Genomic DNA, 19848 nt, shown 5'->3' on the forward strand with positions numbered 1-19848 from the left:
TGATTTCGCAGTCCGTCAGTTCGAGCCCCACATCGGGCTCCAAGCTGATAGCTAGGAGCTTGGAGCCTGCTTCAGATGCTGTGTCTCCCTCTCTCCCTGCCCTTCCCCTGCTCACACTCTGTCTCTCTCAAAAATAAATAAACATTAAAAAATTTAAAAAAAAAAGACATAGCAATGACTGGAAATCCTTCCCTATGATGTGCAGTGTTATATTCCTGAGTCCTAACTTCCCCCCTGCAAAAATCAGAAGCCCTCTCTGCCATACCAATATCCTCCACCTCATGCTACCTAATTTATTTTGTGGATCAACCAAAAGCATCACCTAATTCTTCAACGGGTCCCCATTGCCCATAAATCAAGTTCAACCCTCTAGTTTGGTATTCCAGGGTCCAAACATTGTTTCTCACAATTCCTCCTCTCACGTGCCCACTTCAGTTAAAACTAACCTTTTCCTGAGCCCATAATATATCTTATTTTTTTTTCTGCCTCCATTTCATTTATCACTGTCGCCTCCAGTCCCAATTTCATGTTATCTACATATAATGGTCTTTAAACCCCGGTTACTACTCTATACTTCCAGTAAGACCTCTTCACTCATAAATACTTTTATCCACTTTTAAACTTCTACAGAGTATACTTTTATGATGACCCTTACCAACTTCTACTTTGCATTTCTGAACAGGTCCCATCTTCCTCTCAGACTACAAGCTCTTTTGGCCACAGTCCTTTCTGATTCTTTTCGTCTGCCTCACAAAGACTACCTCTCAAATTCTTGGAGCCACTCAAATTCTTCTAAAATAATGAACAAAGAAGTAAATGGACAGAATTCACTAGAGTTCCAGTACTGTGACAGTCAAAAAAGACACTGTGAAGACAACTGTAGATATGTTTATTCCTTTAAGTTCTTTCTGTTCAGCAGTATACAAGAGTCGTTAAAAGCACAGGTTTTGGAGCCAGACTGCCTAGGTTCAAATGCCAGTGCTGCCACTTAGTAAGCTTTATAACTTTGGGCATGTCACCTCATCTCTTTCTGTGCCTCAGTTTCCTCATCTGTATGAAAGAAATACTAATTTCTACTTCACTTAGGTTACTACAAGGATTAGGAGTTAACAGGAGCTTATAGCAAACATTTGTAAAAATGATTATATGGCGGGGCACCTGGGTGGCTCAGTCAGTTGAGCATCTGACTTTGGCTCCGGTCATGATCTCACAGTTCGTGAGTTCGAGCCCCACATCAGGCTCTGTGCTGACAGCTCAGAGCCTGGAGGCTGCTTCAGATTCTGTGTCTCCCTCTCTCTCTGTCCCTCCCACGCTCATGCTCTGTCTCTGTCTCTCAAAAATGAATAAACGTTAAAAAAAAAATTAAAAAAAAAATGATTATATGGCAAGAGCTTATGAAAGTGATAACCATTTAGAAAGTTCCACACAGGGACTTGCTATTACAATCTGTCTAATTTCCCCTGAGGGCAAACCTCTATCCTCTGCACTGATATATCCCAGAACTTAGCTCTGTATTAGGCAACTATATAGTTGGCAACTGGTAGTCCAGGTATTGATGAGAACCTAAACTAGGTTTAGGATAACAAAGTGGCAATGCAGGAGAAACTAATGATTATCAGAGTAAAATGGACAATTTGCTCATTTTATTGATATTTACATACATGTAAATACATACACATACACTCTCTCCTACAAAAAACACTGTATTATCTAAAAAAAAAAGTGTATTATTTTGACTCCTCTTTTCTCTCCTGTATGTAACCTATTAGTTAATGCTACCCATCTTATCTCTATAATATTTTATCCCTCCTTCCATGTTCACATTCACTATTGCAGTCAAGCTTTTCACAATAGCACACCCAAATAACTACAACGTACCCCCCTGGTATTTTCTATGTGCACAGTTTTTCTTACTTTAACACACAAAGGTATCAGAAAAATGGCCTTCAAATAGTGTGAATCATATTAATCATGTTATTCTAGGGTGGGGCATATACTCTAATCAAAATGTTAAGCCTGACTTCCTATTTACTCCTCCATTTGCCATTTCTTCAAGTCGTAAATAGTAAGAAACCATAACAGTAACTCAAATTTCAGTTGCTTTAAAAAGTGATTTTCAGATATATCTCTTGTGCAATGTCTTCTTTTGCCAAGAACATGCATCATATACAAATATTTGTCTCTCCAGAATTTCACACAATTCTCTTTAGTGAATAATCCCATAAAAGTCTCAAAGGAAAAAAAATAGACTGAATGCTACATTTCCAGTTACTGATAATGGCAATGAAAATGGTCAGGTGAACACTCTCAGAGTTAAAAACTAAAAACCTGTAAAATAGCAGAAAACAACTATCTGAAATCACTAGAAGTCAATCAAATGTCAGCAGAAACCAGAAAAGTTTACCCCCCAGTGAATTACAGTGGATGAGAATGACAGGCCCTGACCTCTGCAGCCCCAACAGCAGAAAGCCATAGTATGAACTTGATGGCTGGCCAACTACCTGGAAATTTGAGGGAAAATATCCCTGCAGTAAAAAAGTCACTGAAGAAGTGAGACCTAAAAAGTCAGGATAAGCTCTGCCCCCAAATCTCAGCTAGCCATGGAGTTACGAGGAGGAGACATAAGAGGGCTCAGAAAAAAAAAAAAAAGCAGCACCAAGAGTTGAAAGGACTGAATAGAGATATTAGCTGCTATATTTCATGGGAAAAAAGAATGAGTAGTTTGAATACATACAAGTTTACTCCTTGCCAGAGTAGCAGTAACAAAAAAAAAAAAATCTCAAAAAAAAAAAATCTCAAGACACTATAATGTATTAATCATAATGTACAGTTTTCAATAAAAAATCATCAGATATGCAAAGAAACAGGAAAATGTGACCCATACTCAGGGAAAAAAGACAGGCTAAAGAAACTGGACTCCAAATAGGACCAGATGTTGAATGAAGCAGACAAACATTACAGCTATTATAAATATTTTTAAAGAATTAAAAATGCATCAATAAGTTAAAGGGAAATATAGTCTTAATGAAATGCAAAGGTAAGGAATCCCAAAAGAAAAAAATAAACTATAAAAAGAATCAAATGAAAATTCTAAGGCTGTATGTGTAATTGGAATCTGAAGAGGGAAGACAGCAGAAAAAATATTGAAGAAATGACAGTCAAAAAATAAAGAAATCGCAGTATAGGTGCTTTTTTAAAAAAGGTTAAAACCATCCATTATAAGAGCTCTTTCTACACAAGGCAAGTAAACCAAAAATCTATATTTAAATTTCAATTTCTCTAATTAAACATCCAAAGAGAGAAGATGGCATCTAAATCCTACAACAAAACTGAAATAAGATTATAAAATGGTTCAGATTTTTGGGGCGCCTGGGTGGCGCAGTCGGTTAAGCGTCCGACTTCAGCCAGGTCACGATCTCGCGGTCCGTGAGTTCGAGCCCCGCGTCAGGCTCTGGGCTGATGGCTCAGAGCCTGGAGCCTGTTTCCGATTCTGTGTCTCCCTCTCTCTCTGCCCCTCCCCCGTTCTGTTGCTCTGTCTCTCTCTGTCCCAAAAATAAATAAAACGTTGAAAAAAAAAATTAAAAAAAAAATAAAATAAAAAAATAAAATGGTTCAGATTTTTAAAAAAAATATAAACTTTCTGAATTCCACTTTTGATAAAATTCACCTAAACCAAACAATGATTATTCTTTCAAGGGTAGGTAGGATTCTACTGACTGGGAAAGTGCATAAGAAAGCTTTCCTGAGTGCTGGAAATCATCTATGTCTTGAACTTAATTGATGTTTTCTGTAGATGTAGACAAAAGTAAAAATTTATTCAACTGAACCTTTAAGTCAACCTTTATGCACATCACTGTATCTGTTATCCTTCTATTACAGAAGGAAAGAAAGAGAGAGAAGAAGAGAGGGAATGAAGGATGTGAGGGAGGAACTAACTTACCTGAAACCTGATCATCTGTTAAGCCAAACGCTGACATGACATTTTTATTGATTTCATCTTGGTTTTTTAAAGGATCAAAAGCTGACATACTCGCTGCCATAACCTGAGTAGACTGTTTTCCAGAAGAATCAGAAGCAGCAGGCTTTTCATCCCTACCATCCACAGTATCTGTGAGAGGAATAAACAAAAACTTGTTTCAATTTTATCTATATTCAGTAAGGCTTAAAAAATAAAGAAGAATACATACAGTCTGAAATGTTAAGAGTAAATATCTCTGAATATAGGATCATAGGTAATTTTACTTTCCTTTTTATACCTTTATTTTTAAAATCAGAAGGATCAAAAAAAACAGCTTTTTCTAAAAAATCTTATCTACCTCTTTCCCTAAGAATTACTAGATGAGAAAAAAAATTATGAGCTCCTTAACAGAGAAAAATATTTTGCCCCCTTTTTTTGGAGCCCCATGACCCATATATACATATGTATATATACACACACGTATATATATATACATACACACGTATACGTATATGTATGTGTGTGTGTGTGTGTGTATATATGTGTGTGTGTGTATATATATATGTGTGTATATATATACATACATATATATATATATATACACACACGTGTATATATATATATATATATATATATATATATATATATATATATATCTCCTGCTATCGGATACATACTGGGTACTAATGCATCATTTTGTGAAAGGATAAAGCAGCTTCATTGAAGTTATGATATCAACCTTTATGTTTTATTTCTACTTGTCTATTTGTTCATTATTAATTGCATGGAAATCTCAAGCCAACCAATATATTAAACACATCCTTTTAATTTGCTATGTCTCCCTTAAAATACTTTATAGCAAAATGATGTCTGACATTTGCTCAAAATAACAGGTGGAAATGTATGGGAGGAGAGATGGCATGGTACTGATGAGTTGGTGACTGTTGAGGTTGGAGGTGGTTCATGAGATTCATTAAAGTATTTCTACTTTTGTCTGTTTTTCCATACTTTAATAGAAAAATAAAATTTTAAACATGAGCATAGTAAGTTTAAGTATCTTCTAAGTATACTAAGGTATTCCATAGGCATTGGTACCACTACCGTGTGAAAGAAAAGGGGTTCAAGAACAACCCACATCTTATAAATAGGTACCTGAGCTGCTGACAGCTCAGAGCCTGGAGCCTGCTTCAGATTCTGTGTCTCCCTCTCCGCCCTCCCCAACTTGCTCGCGCTCGCTCTCTCTCTCAAAAATAAACATTATTTTTAAATTGCTAACCATTTATTCAATTATCAGTTTTTTTTGTCACCAAACAAGTAACTGAGTATCAGTTATTAGGTCATCTCTGTGATTAAGACTCCTTTAAAATAAGTCTACAGTTATCCACCTTCCTCACCCATTTTCCTCCTCTAATTCCAAGGCTACACCCCAAGAGGACATCAGACCAAGCTTATAAATTATCCCCTCTCACACTACTACAGAGTCCACTACCTGTTCAACTTTCCACTTCCTGCAAACTAAGTCCATTAGGAAACACAATACTGTATGTCCACTAGCCTACTAGTTGCTTTGCCAGGTGCTACAGCTAAGGCAACAGGTCAATCCAGTATCCAGGGTAGCCTACACATCACGTTCCTCATAGGGGAAAGAAAGTGTCCAAGAACCACTGTGGAGGTAGACCACTGAAGAACATAGATAGCCACGTGTTTCTGGGTGAGGGTAAGCCACACTGTTCTAAAGACTACTGACAGCTGACTGGCAGCACTGTTTGTGAACTAGACTTTCAGTTTCTGATGTAGGGGTTTTTGTGGCTTATTTATGCTATTTCCTTGAAAAGACTATTAAGTTAGGATATGTTCTGAGAGCTTAGAAGGCAAGTAAGTGGTCAAGAGGTAAGTGATCTTATTATTGAGGAAACAATAAATTACAAAAATAAATTTTTACAATAAAATAATTATAATAAACAATTACAATAAGATAAAATTTTAAACATGAGCATGGTAAGGTTAAGTATCTTCTAAGTATACCAAGGTATTCAACAGGCACTGGTACCACTACAACCATCCGTAAAAAATAAAGCACAGGATGTATTATTAAACTCATTAGACAACTCAGATAGGACACCATGACAAGATGGGAGGCCACACAAAGGAACAATATGTGATATAATTTCTAAGATTCAGAGAACCAGTTTCAACATCTTTTCCATGAACATAGGTATGAAGTTAATAATAAACATATGAATATATGAAAATAAAGGATAAAGAGAAGTAGTAAATTTAGTGGCAAGAAACACGTGAGAACTGAAAGGTTGTTTCACCAAATCTAAAAGCTTATAATTCTATCCCCTAGAGGAGAACATAGGCTACTATAGGTAATTTCTTCACAGTGCTGGCTATACTTGTTGAATTTTGATCTAAGTTTCATAATATTCTACAGATGCTTAAATCCCCTGAAATTATATGCAAATGTTTTTGTGTCAGCATCTATGAATTCTTCTGAGAAAATCGTCAAAAGTTTTCTTCAGATTCTTGACCTAAAAATGGGGCTTATGTTTGGCGAGACAGGGTTCAGAAAAGACCATTTGCATTGACTTGAAATATAGTAAGATTCATCACATAAAGGCCAGGAAGATCTTACTATATTTCAGCACATCTCCCATATGTTCTGAAATACAGAGAGAGAACTAGAAATTACTAATCACCAGGTATTTATTGACAATCTACCACTAATACAATTCCATACAGCGAAAGAGAGGAAGAGAAATTATACAAAAAGACAGCTTTATTTACACTATAACTACTAAATTAAAAGAAAGCAAAACTCCAAAATCTAAATGGAACAGAAAAATACAATCTCTTAGAATCTAAAGGCTGCAAAGGATTATACAATGCCACTTTCGCACAAAAACATCTTTTATTAAGGCCCTTATACACAGTCATCCAGACTCTATAACAAATTACTCTATCATAATATAGATGGTTTTAAGCGTGTAATTTGTATGCAAACACAAAAATCGTAAAAAACAAAACAAAACAAAACGTAAGTTTGCTTTTTAAGTTCAACATCTAAGAATATTAAAAGCTGAGGAAAGCAGTTTTTTAAAATCTACTTTCAAGCCTTAATACATAAATTTCAGTCTACATTTTTAAATATATTTGGCCCCAAAATGTATGTCAGTTCCAAATTTGTCAATAAATATTACTTCATCTTAATATAAACAGTAAATGTCATCTGAAAAATGGAAAAAAAATAAGTTTTTCTTTGCATGATTACTAAAAATTGTGTTTAAGATAAACTTTACAATACACCTCTTGAATGTAGTAATCTTATTTTTTATTTGAAACTACTTCATATACCACGTAAAACTCATGAAATGACTGCAATTCCTCGGGTGCATTATTACAATGAAAAGGGTTCAAAAGAGTCAAAGGGATCTGAAAACTGACCTATTCATACACCCAGGGGTTTAAGACTAGTTGCAAAGAATCAACCAGAGAGTACTTTAAAAATGGGATTCCCAGGTCCTACTCTCTAGTAGGTCTACAACGAGATCCAGGAATTGGTAAAATACCTCTCCTGGTAATCCTAAAGAACAGCAGGTTTGAATACTAGCAGAGAGGCAGGAATAAGAAAGGGTAACAATGAAGGTGCCAACTTAAAAAAAAAAACAAAAAAAACTGCAAAAAGGTATGAGCACATAGTATAACACTAAGTGAAAAAAGTTCAAAAACAAATACCATATGATTTCACTCATGTGGAATTTAAGAAACAAACGAGCAAAGTAAAAAAAGAGAGAGAGAGACAAAAACAAGAAACAGACTCTTAATTATAGAGGACAAACCGATGGTTACCAGAGGAGAGTTGGGTGGGGGGAGGATGGATAAAATAGGTGATGGGAATTAAGGATGTCATGATGAGCACCTGGTGACGTATGGAATCGCTGAATCACTATATTCTACACCTGAAACTAATATAATGCTGTATACTGAAATTAAAATAATAAATTTTATAAATATATAAGAATAATAAAGCAGAATAAAATGGATTCACAGTCTACCATTTTCAGGAATATTGGTGGAAGGTCCTGGTTCTCCAGGTGGTTCCAAGCTATCCAACAAACGATTCACTTTATTTCGCAGTTCTATCAGCTCTCGACGGAGATACTTCACTTGACTTGATTCTAGGGGTCTTGGTTGTCCATTAACTGGAATAAAAGCATTAATTTGCTCAAAATTAGGCAACATTCTTTAAAAATCAACACAACGATAGCAATAAGGAAAGATAAATGGATTTTTTGAAAAAGTGAAAATCAAACAAGACACCGAATGATGACATTTAAATGAAAACTCTTTTTAAGGAAAGGATTCTTTATTACTAAAAATTCGCTTTTTGGAAAAAAAAATATTCAACAGTCTTTGTGGATGCCACATCTATGGCCTATGATATTAACTTAAAAAAAGTTTTATTAGGAAAAAAATATAGTAAACTAAAGCTTTAATATATTTTTAAGAGAAATGATGTACCTTCAAAAGCTCATTTTTACCACACACTGTTCTTTTTTAAGTTATTTATTTTTGAGACAGAGAAAGAGTGCATGAGCAAGTGCCAGCGTGGAAGGAGCAGAGAGGAAGGGAGAGAGAGAATCCCAAGTAGGCTCTGCACTGTCAGCACAGGGCCTGACTCGGGGCTTGAACTCAAAAACCATGAGATCATGACTTGAGCTGAAATCAAGAATCAGATGCTTAACTGACTAAGCCATGCAGGCCCCCACCCCACACTATTTTATATTCTTAAAGTAATACAATCAATACATTATTCTAAATATATATGTTAAAAGGTGCAACATGACTGACAGTTCTATTATCCCTCTTGCCTACTTTTTGATCTAAAAAAAGAAAAAATAGCCACCTAAAATAACTGACCTAAAAAGTAACCTATTAAAAAAAATGCAGAATTCATGAATCCAAATCACCACTGTCCTTCAAAGTGGTTACTTCCAAAAGCAGTATAAAAGCCACAAAAAGACAAAGATTATTTAATAATCATTGGCTCTTTTTTTAAATGAAGGCAACGTTACCTCATTTAACCATTCTGTCCAAATGACTTCCAACTGACTTAAAAGTAAAGAAAAATTATGAGAAATCCTTCATCCAGCAACAAAGATTGCCACCACTAAAGGTTACTTTAAAAACAAAAACAAAAAAACAAACAAACAAAAAAAAAGAAAAGTAACAACAAGGTTCTGAACGCACACTTCAAGACAGGACTTCAAAAATTAAATTAAAATGCTTTATGCACTGCCAGTACACATATATACAAATTACTAAGGTAACAAATTAAAAAAGGAAATCCATTTAAATAAAGGTGCAGGGATTCTTTGTTAACTGAATTGCAAATATCAAACCAGCAATAGAAGTTTTTTGAAGACAACTCACCAATATTTTACATACCGTCCATATATCTACAAGCAAGTTCAATACAATCTCCTACCTACATGAACTAATTACTGACTTTTTAGGGTATTACTAGGTTTTCTTTAATACCTAAAAAGGAGAAAAGCAGCTCGTGACAACCAGGAACTGGCCTAGTCCTGTAAGACAGACCTTAGTGCTGCCAGAAGCTGGCCTGGCACTCACAAGTAAGCCGTGGTGTTCTCTTGCTGAACATGAACAATCTCAAAGAACATCAACCATTAGAAAAGATCACTCTGTGACTGTGATAGATGGAAGATGAAAACAGCACCACTGCATAATCATGTGAGAACTCAGACAAAACAAGAACAATAACCAAACCACAAAAATGACCAACATCCCTAGCTAAAATGAGTGATGGCTGCTGTTCCACTAATTGAAGCTTTAGCCACAACTCCTCCCACCTTCTGCATAAAATTTAGTTACATACCCAATCACAGGACCATCTCCACCTACTAACGGCATCCAATCTATAGCAAGTCCCAGTTCCTTGAACCTTATCCAAAATCCTCTACCATACACCTAAGCCCTATGAAAAATCCTTTCCAATACTTTTACTGAGACACCCCATTGTTCTTCCACAGTATTCACTCTTCCTCACTGCAATGTATTTGTAGTATGCCCCTTTTCATTCCTACCATTGTTTGTGCCTTTTTTTCTTAATTAATCTTACAGAAGTGTGCAAATTTGTTATCTCGTCAGAATTGTTGATCCTATCAATTCCCTGACTTCTAGTCCACTTCTGCTCTTTATTAATTTTTCCTTATAAGTTATTTCGGCTTACTTTGTCCTTCTTGTATAGAAGGCTACCAAATATCCCCTCAAGTTTTACTTTAGCATACTCTAAAAACTTTGTTATATAGAAGTCATAGCTAATAATTTCTAATTCCCATTATAATTTCTTTTTTATGTTAAAGCATATTTTTATCCTCAAAAACCAAAAGATAACACAGACTGACTCCCATAGTGTATGTTATCTTTTTTGTCCAGTGGTTTCTAAATGAAGCCAGAGAATGTGACCTCCAGGGTATCTCTTCTCTAGAACTTATTGAAATTTGTTGGAAAAACCACTATGTGGTTAATTTTTATATAAATATCCGTATGTGCTCAAAACAATCATACCCCTTCTTAATTGCTAGATGCATAAGACCAAGCCTGTATTTGATCTGTTCAAATTTTCTCTATCCCTACTAATAATTCTGAGCCTGCTTGATTTACCAGTTTCCCAGAGAAGAGTAATAAAAGCTCTCCCATGATTGTGAATTTATTTTTCCTTAGGGAACATCTATGGCTATGACATATAAGTGTTCAGAATTATTATATACTCCCAGTGAATTATGCTTTTTATCACTATGAAGTGACTATTACTAGGGAATTTTTTAGTCCATTCTGTTAGTATTCCTAACTAGGTTTGAGTTTGTCTAGTATAATATTAGCCCTTTACTTTCAAACTTTGCATCATAATATTTCAGTATGTCTCTTATAATAAGCATGTAATTAGATCTGGTTTAACTCCAATAAGAGTGTTTTAACATGTACATTTAGTCCATTTGTGTGCATTGTAGTTAGTATTTTATACTATATATTTATCAAGCTTTCTCTCTGCTTCTTTTCCTCATCGTCTAGTGAACCAAGTAGGTACTCTGTTTCCTTCTTTACCCTTAGTCGGTTAAGCGTCCAACTTCAGCTCAGATCATGATCTCAGTTCCTGAGGTTGAGCCCTGGGTTGGGCTCTATGATGACAGCTCAGAGCCTGGAGCCTGCTTCAGATTCTGTGTCTCTCCCTCTCTCTGTCTCTTCCCTGCTCGCACTCTCTCTCTCTCAAAAAAATGAATGAATGTTAAAAAAAATTTAATATTTTAATTCCTGGACACCTGGGTGGCTCAGCTGGTTAAGCATCCGACCTTGGCTCAGGTTATGATCCCACGGTTCTTGGGTTCAAGGCCTGTGTCCAGCTCTGCACTGACCACCTGGAGCCTGCTTCAGATTGTCTCTCTCCCTCTCTCTCTCGGCCTGTCCCTGACTCACACTTTCTCTCTCAAAATAAAGAAATAAACTTTAAAAAAATGTAATTCCTATCATCCTTTCCTGTCTTACATACAATTAATGATCAGGACTTTTGTCCCATCTTTTTATATTTCTAAAACTATTGTTGTTGTTGTTTTTTATTATCAGTGCTCATTTAAATTTACATGTTGACCAGTTTATTTGCTCACAATTTCTTGCAGGTTTCACCATTCTTCTGGACTCAATTTCCTTTTTGCTAAAGAACTCTTTTATTCTTTTAACAGGGTCCATGAGTGGTAAATCCTCAGTCTTTTTATTTTTGATGTTTTTTTCTCCCTTTATTCCTTAAGTGTAGCACACTATAGAAAGCTACTTTTCCAGATTTTTTTTCTGAACAGTTGGAAGATGCTATTCTACTGTCTCTGGCTTCCATTATTACTATGAAGAAGTCTACCAAAAGTCTAATTGCTTGCTAGATGATCAGTCTTATTCTTTCAGGCTACTTGTAAGATTATCTTTTTGCCTTACATATTTTCCAGTTTTGTGACAATATGTCCAGGAGAGTTTTGTTTTTACTTACCCTGCTCAGGACTACTTTTCCTCCTGAATCCGAGTTTATATCTTTTATATAATTCTGAAAATTTCTTTAGCCATTACCTCCTCAAATATTTCCACTCCCCCATTATATCTCCTTCTTTAAAGTCTTAATGGAAATAGGCTGGACTTTCTTATTCTTAAATTCTATCTTATATTCTTCATCTCTGTTTTGGTGCTTTATTCCGTAATTTCTTTAGACTACCTTCTAGTTCAATAATTCTCTCTTCCACTGTGACTAATCTATTTTACCTCTCCTCTTTGTATTTAATTTGAATGATTATACTTTTCATTTCCTAAAGTTATCTTGATTTGTTTTTAAAATCTGTTTATCCTTTTTTCATAGTGCCTTGTTCTTACATTCTTATTTCTTTCACATCTAATAATTTTTCATATTATTTTATAGATGACCACTTCTATTAACTGCAAGTTCTTGGAAGTCTAACTGCACTATTAGTTGTGGCCATTGTATCTGGCCTACATGGATTGTTTCACATGTCTTACAGTTCTAAACTCTAAGTTCATCAACAGGATTTTGTCTAGAAGCAGCCCATGACCTGGATTGAGAACTTACTCTAAGAGATTTCTGCCTTTACTTCTTACCATTTTTTATGGTAGTATCTGTGCCTGTGAGTTCCCCATCTTTGAAGACAGTTTAAATTTAAATCCAACCCACCTAGCAACCATGGTTAGAAATCCTCAAGGGAGCCTTTACAAACCCAACAGCTTCAGGGTATGAGAGTTTCCTGTATCAATTCCTTGATTTTTCCTGTACCAACAGAGAGGTATTTTTCTTTTACAATATTCTTTTTTAGGGGTGCCTGGATGGCTCAGTCAGTTAAGCATTCAACTCTTGATTTCAGTTCACGTCATGAACACAGGGTTCATGAGTTCAAACCCCATGTCAGGCTCTGTGCTGATAGTGCAGAGCCTGCTTGGGATTCTCTCTCTCCCTCCCCCTCCCCCCACCACGTGTGCATGCATGCTCTCTCAAAATAAGTAAAACTTAAAAAAAAATTCTTTTTTAGAACACCCCACTGAGGGTCTAGGACCCAAGGCCTTTACTATGTAGACACCAAATGACTAGTCTTTAGACTATGCAGAATAAAACCTTGACCATTAACACCAAAAGCACACCAAGTCTCACCCTTTGGTACTACTGGTCCCAGTTTTTAATTTCATCTGTCTTGTGGTCTCTGGACATTTCTCTTACTCTCCTGAGCAACTTCAAGTATATATTTCAAAAAACACATTTATAATAGTTAATCTAAAATGTCCTCAGTGTTTCTGGAAGGAAGATTTTCAGTTTATTGAACCTTCCTGATAGCTGGCTGCTAGTGGTTAAGTATTTTAGATTCAATACTGTGCAATCATACCTTTTATTTAAAAATTTCTTAAACAGCTTTTATTTGTGATTAGCATTTTAAAATCTAACTAACATTCACCCTTCCTACATGGAGATGAAATAGATACAAATTAAACCAACTGGCCCACATCAGGTTTCATGAACCAAAAGGTTCAGTGTCACATAACTTATTAAAAAATGCTAAACAAAACATCTAGAAAAAAAGGCCCAGATTTTATTTTTCACATAAGCATGCTACCACTTAAACTCTGTAATCTTTTCTATCTTATCTTTTAAGAGTTCTACATCACAAATCTGTTACTGTCTACAAGAATACAAAATCTAAAAGATTAAAATTAGTCTTGTATTTGCTTATTTTTTTTTTAATCAAAACTACTTCTAATTTAATCTTTAAGTACTCCTTAAAAAATAATGTCTACAGTCTTAGGCCTATATGTTAAGCTCTGAGAATAAGTAAAAACATGTTACATTTATGGAAAATAATTCTATATTCTCAGAGTACTAAGAACTTAATATAATGAATAAATTTAATAAATTTAAAACTTAATAAAGGTAGTTTCAATACTGCAATTACTTTCAATCCTGGAAATACTTCTATAAGTGGCACCCATTACTATGTAGGATACTGAGCAGATGGAGATTTTAAATGTAACTACTTTCTATTAATCTTCGGGAAAGAAAAAAAAGAATATAGGCAGGCCTAATAATTCGAAAATTCAGATACAGCTGAAAAAGTTATCACTTAATTCTGAGTCTTTAAAAAGAAAAGTTAAAAGGTCTTCAACAAAAACACAATGGATAAAATAGTAAATTTATTAGAAGATTTACCACTTACCAAATAACGTCAGTTTCAGTATTCTACTACACTGAATTGCAAAAGAAAGGTCAGAACTATCAAAAATTGTTATAAGGTCTCCATCTGGAATTTAAACAAACAGAAGTGAGTTTCAGATTTGTATCAGTAATAAACTAGGATATACATTAAATTAAAATTGAAAATGTAGGTAACAGAGCATAATTAGAATGTCCCATAAAAACCTTAAACATTAAAGGATCTAGGAAAGATGTATCTGTTCAAAAGAATATCAATTTTGCTTATTACTTTTATAACAAGGCTATTTATCATATCCTCATTAAGAGCCAAAACATAGCTAAGATTAACATATGACGATCCTTTATAAGTCACCAGGGCATTCATGGTAGCAATATAACAAATTACTGGTTTAGACTGAAATCTTTCCATTCCAAAAAATTTAAATATATTTATCAAATGTTAAAGAAATAAAGATTCTCAGTGTTCAAAATGTAATTCTAAGTACAGTAAAACACCACTGACACAAATGTAGAGGAAGCTATTATAGCAGTAACTAAAAGGGTCACTGACCATTTTGATACTAAGATGAAAACTATCAACTCTCCTTAGAAAAAATACTCATATACACAAGATTCTATAATCTCCGAGATCTCAAAGTTAAAGAATGTTATAATCGGCCTATCAGCTGCTTGTTTCAAAAGCTTTCAAAGGGCTCAGGGAAAATGTTCTCTGGAGAGAAAAAGAACAGAAAAGCACCCAGAGGCAAGGAGTTGGGTCAGGAGCCTCTGCTGACTATCTTCACAGACACAGCTGGGTTGGGGAAGGGGCGTAAGGATGGTAGTTCTGTCCTGGGGAGGCTGCTCCAAGGATGTTCTGCTACACCAAAAACACTGACTAGACAGATTTAGTTTGAACAAAGCTGGCAACAAAAGCCATAACTGAAGATTTTATCACTATTCTTAGATCTTTAGAAGATCTAAGATCTTATAACCAGACCCACTTCTTATAACATATCTAATGTTCAGACTTCAGAGATTTTACTCATAAATATATTTTTAATAAAGTATATATATATAAACAGAAAACCTTCTGTAACTTTCTTTTTTATTTTCTGAATTTCACAACAGAAATATATGATGGCAAGAACTTTACCTAAGCCAGTCCTCCACCCTAATTAATACCTAACAGTCTATACAATTACCACAAGTAACACAAATCTGTACACTTCAAAACACTTAGAAACTGTGAAAAACAAACCCAATGTGGTAACTAGATGTGGAGGACAAAATTTCAACACTGAAGATACCCTTAAGTTAGGGGTCCATAAAGTGAGACCAATGGTCAAAAATCCCTGTTTATAGGACTATGAACCAAGAATGGCTTTTACATTTTTTTTTAAAGGTTTTCAAAAAAAAGGTAGATGAAATAGAGACTTAATATGACCCACAGTGCTAAAATATTATCTGATATTTTAGAGAAAAGTTTACCAATCCTTGCCCTAAACAAAAATAAGGGATTTAAGAGCAAGCCAGATAAATAGTGAGGTCAGCTTAAAATATACAAGTCTGAGGCAAGAGCATAGCATCTCAGATAAAATGAAAGCTGTTAAAAATTTGAGTTCTAAAGTGAAGAAAAAGAACAAATTGATCAAATTAAGGCACACACTTGGAAGTCAAAAAGGTTAAAGTCAACATATTAGAAGTAGATGAGATTGTATTAGGAAAGAGAATGAGAAGCAATTGCTCTCTTTTACCATCCAGGTGACTCTCAAATTAGTTCTGGGTACCATTAGACCATACTTTGTAAAAAAAAAAAAAAAAAAAAAAAAAATTACACCTGTAGCTAAATGGCCAGCTAGCTGATTGATCATCAGTGATTTATATTTTTATATTTCCCTTCCATAGTATAGGTTTTTGGAAAGTGGGCCAACCAGGGACATACTCCAAGCCACTGACAGTTCAGTAGAGCCATGTGATGGGGTCTGGCCAGCTTGATGTGAACAGAAATGATAAACACTACCTCAAGGCCCAGGGAGTACAATCCCTCACGTAATCCTCTACACTCTGTCTTCATCTATCTGCCTGCTGGATGTTAATGCTCAAGGTGAGCTCATAAGCCATGTGTTGAACATAACACAGCTTCTGTCAACCTGGGCCTTTGAATGATCTCTTGAGTGTTAAACCACTGAAATTTTAAGATTTCTATTATTAACAGCAGGCATTACTTTAAGCCAGCACACCGAGAGACAGGGAAACGGCTGTTAGTGATAAGAAAACTGGGACAGTAGTGTCAGAGATGTTAAGGGATAAAAGTTATTTTTAAAAGGATGGTATGGGGGTAGCAATGCCAAGTATAAAGATCAAGGTGAAACAGACTGGAAATAAATTCAGCAGAAAGAAACTGGTAACCACCTAAAGTACAATTTCAGTAGAGATGTTTACAAAGAAGAAGGTTTAAAGAAGATGAAATAAAGACAGTCTATGATTTTAATTCCACTGTGTGTCTGATGCAACATCTGTCATATAAAACCCATTGCCATAAAAACAGTTTTGTGGTCAAATGAGTCTAGGGACACTGAATACTATAAACAGACAATGTGTATCAGCATTATTACATGTTCTAAAAATTCCTGCAGTAAAGAAACACATTTCTGTTTCAACCAGCTTTCTCATACTTAGTTGACCATGAAAACATTTTTCATCCAATACCTACTGATACCTCTTTCACTTTGGGAAATATGAGTGAAAGTTGGTTTTAAAAGCAAAAAGGAAGCCAAAATTGCATGAGCAGAAAAGAAAAAAAATATTTGTGAAAGTGGGGCACCTGGGTGGCTAGGTGAGTTAAGCTGTCCTCTCTTGATTTCAGCTCAGGTCACAATCTCATGATTTGTGAGACTGAGCCCTGTGTTGGGCTCTGTGCTGATAGCATAGAGCCTGCTTGGGATATTCTCTCTCTCACCTCTCTCTTTCTCTCTTTGTCCTTCCCCCACTCCCAGAGGTGCACACGCACACTCTCTCTCTAAATAAATAAATAAACTTTAAAAATATATATTCTGTGAAAGTGATTACTAAAAACCCCATTTTTAATAATAAATCACTTAGCTATTTTTAACTTATAAAAGAATTATAATCAGCTACATATATATCCCATTAAATAAAGTGGGTACTCAATTATGACAGAAGGGAAATTTATAATGAGCTATTCAATAAAAGATAGGCAAAAGAACACATACAATACTTAGACTTTTAGTGACTAACTTTAGAAACAATCTTACCTTCATCTTTATACTTTATTGTAACTTCGTCATTACTCAGAAGTTTTCCTCTGAAAACTCGCTGCATCATTAGCACTAATTCATCATAAGTAATATCTTCATTATGAATGGGAATTCGTCGAATATCCTCCCCAAGTTGAGCTTTGATGATCAGCTTCCCACTTAGGTCCAACTGTCCATTCATGGTGGACTCCAGGATGTTGCGTATATACAACTCTAGGGAAAGACTGATAAAATGGTTTTGGTGATTAAACAGCTATAAAAACATTTCTTAAAAGTTGAAAAGCAGGGCACCTGGGTGGCTCAGTCAGTTAAGCATCCGACTCTTGATTTCAGTTCAGGTCATGATCTCACAGTTCATGAGATCCAGGCCAGTGTGTAGGGCTCTGTGCTGACAGTGTGGAGCCTGCTTGGGATTCTCTCTCCCTCTCTCTCTGCCCCTCCCCTGCTCATGCTCTCTCTCTCTGTGTCTCTCTGAATATAAATAAACTTTAAAGAAAAAAAAGTTGAAAAAACTACTATTGGAATCTAAGAAATTCTGGTCTTCAAAAGAGATTTACTGTTCCAATGTTACCCCATTCATCATGTTAAAATGGAGATAACTTAAGTATGTGCATGAGAAAACAAGTTTCATTATTTTTGGCAATTATTATTTTACCCATATATCTAACCACCTATCTGCCATTACCATTTAGATTTCTAATTTAACATGTCCGAAAACAAACTCCTGATCCTCTCCCCAAAATCTGCTTTTCCTGTAGTCTTCTCCAACTCAGTTAGTGACAATTTCTTTCTTCTAGGTGTTCAAGATTTAAAAGAAAAAAAAATAAATAAATAAGTCCAAATAGCCAACAATCTAGTTGCTACTACCTTTAAAATATCTCTATATTCCAATCACTTCAGTAACTTTACCTCTACCAGCTTGATCTAAAGCTCTTGCCTGCATTACTGCACAAGACTCCTCTTGCCTGCATTACTGGATAAGACTCGTAAGCAGTCTGCCTTTTTACCTTTGTCCACTTTTAATCTATTCTCAAATTTTTTTTTTTTCAACGTTTATTTATTTTTTTGGGGACAGAGAGAAGCAGAGCATGAACGGGGGAGGGGCAGAGAGAGAGGGAGACACAGAATCAGAAACAGGCTCCAGGCTCTGAGCCATCAGCCCAGAGCCTGACGCGGGGCTCGAACTCACGGACCGCGAGATCGTGACCTGGCTGAAGTCGGACGCTTAACCGACTGCGCCACCCAGGCGCCCCTATTCTCAAATTTAGAATTATCCTGTTGAATAAAATCTAATGTCACTCTGCTTAAAATCTTCCAATGGATTCACATCTCAGTTTTAATAAAAGCCAGAACTACAAGGTCATGATCTGGCCTCTGGCCCCTAGCCAAGTATTTAACCTCATTTCCTACTTCTCTCCCTGGTTACACTGCTGCACCCACACTTTAAGTTCTCCTTCTCAATTCAAGGCTTTGCACTTGCTGTTCCCTTTGTCATGAGCCCTTTTCAAAACTCACATGATTCAGATCTCTGATCAAATCTTCATTTCTCAGAGGTTTGCCCTGACCATCTAAGCTAAAATGGATCTTCTTTCACCTTCTTACCCTGCTTCAATTTTCTTCAAAGCACTTATCACTCCCAGACATTAAGAATTAATTTTGTATTGTCTTTTCCACTAGAAAGTAAAGAAGTAAATGGTTTTGTTCATTGTATTCCTGAGCCCAGAACAATACTGGTCTAGCACATGGAAGTCATTCAATTTTGTTAAATGAAGAATACTGGCTTTCACTCTATATTAGCCTATAACTAAATGCTAACTCTAAAGAGAAAATCATGTGTGAACACTAGAGTCTGAAATGTTTCTCTCTAAAATAAGACCTCACTAGTATTTTCTCTAATTTTCCTATCTATTTTGGGAACTTAAGGAGAAAAGACAAATGAATGACATCCTCTGGAGCTTTCTAGTAAGAATGTCCACTATTGTCTCTTAATATTCTATACCTCACCCCTCCCCAAACCTGAGTGGCTGTGTATGTTTAAATTGCATTTTTTAAATTTTTAAAAAGTTTTTTTAATGTTTTTATTTATTTTTGAGAGAGAGTGCGCACGTGTGCGAGTGAGGGAGGGGCAGAGAGAGGGAGACACAGAATCCGAAGCAGGCTCCAGGCTCCGGCCCACAAACCGCGAGAGCCCAACGTGGGGCTCGAACCCACAAACTGCGAGATCATGACCTGGGCCGAAGTCGGTTGCTTAACCAATTGAGCCACCCCGGCACCCCGTTTAAATTGCATATTTTAAGAAAGAAATAAGATAATGTTAGAGAACTAGCCACTAAATACTAATTTGCTACAAAATTTTCCCT

The 19848-nt window shown here is 35.6% G+C and overlaps 1 protein-coding gene across 3 annotated transcripts in view; it reads right to left on the reverse strand.

Annotated features, from left to right (window-relative positions):
* TFG (trafficking from ER to golgi regulator) overlaps nt 1-19848 on the reverse strand; it is a 33132-nt gene that overhangs the window by 9980 nt on the left and 3304 nt on the right. For all 3 annotated transcript variants that reach the window (XM_047099611.1, XM_047099610.1, XM_047099609.1), the window contains exons 2-5: nt 17486-17712; nt 14233-14316; nt 8017-8163; nt 3941-4108 (exon numbers count right to left, since the gene is read on the reverse strand). In XM_047099611.1, coding sequence (XP_046955567.1) covers nt 3941-4108; nt 8017-8163; nt 14233-14316; nt 17486-17669 — 583 coding nt within the window. In that variant the 5' untranslated portion in view covers nt 17670-17712. The remainder of the gene's footprint in view (nt 1-3940; nt 4109-8016; nt 8164-14232; nt 14317-17485; nt 17713-19848) is intronic.

The sequence above is a fragment of the Lynx rufus genome, unplaced genomic scaffold, assembly GCF_022079265.1.
Source record: "Lynx rufus isolate CCGP_SWC_20201006 ecotype Redwood Valley unplaced genomic scaffold, mLynRuf1.p SCAF_5, whole genome shotgun sequence".
NCBI classification, from domain to species: Eukaryota; Metazoa; Chordata; class Mammalia; order Carnivora; family Felidae; genus Lynx; species Lynx rufus.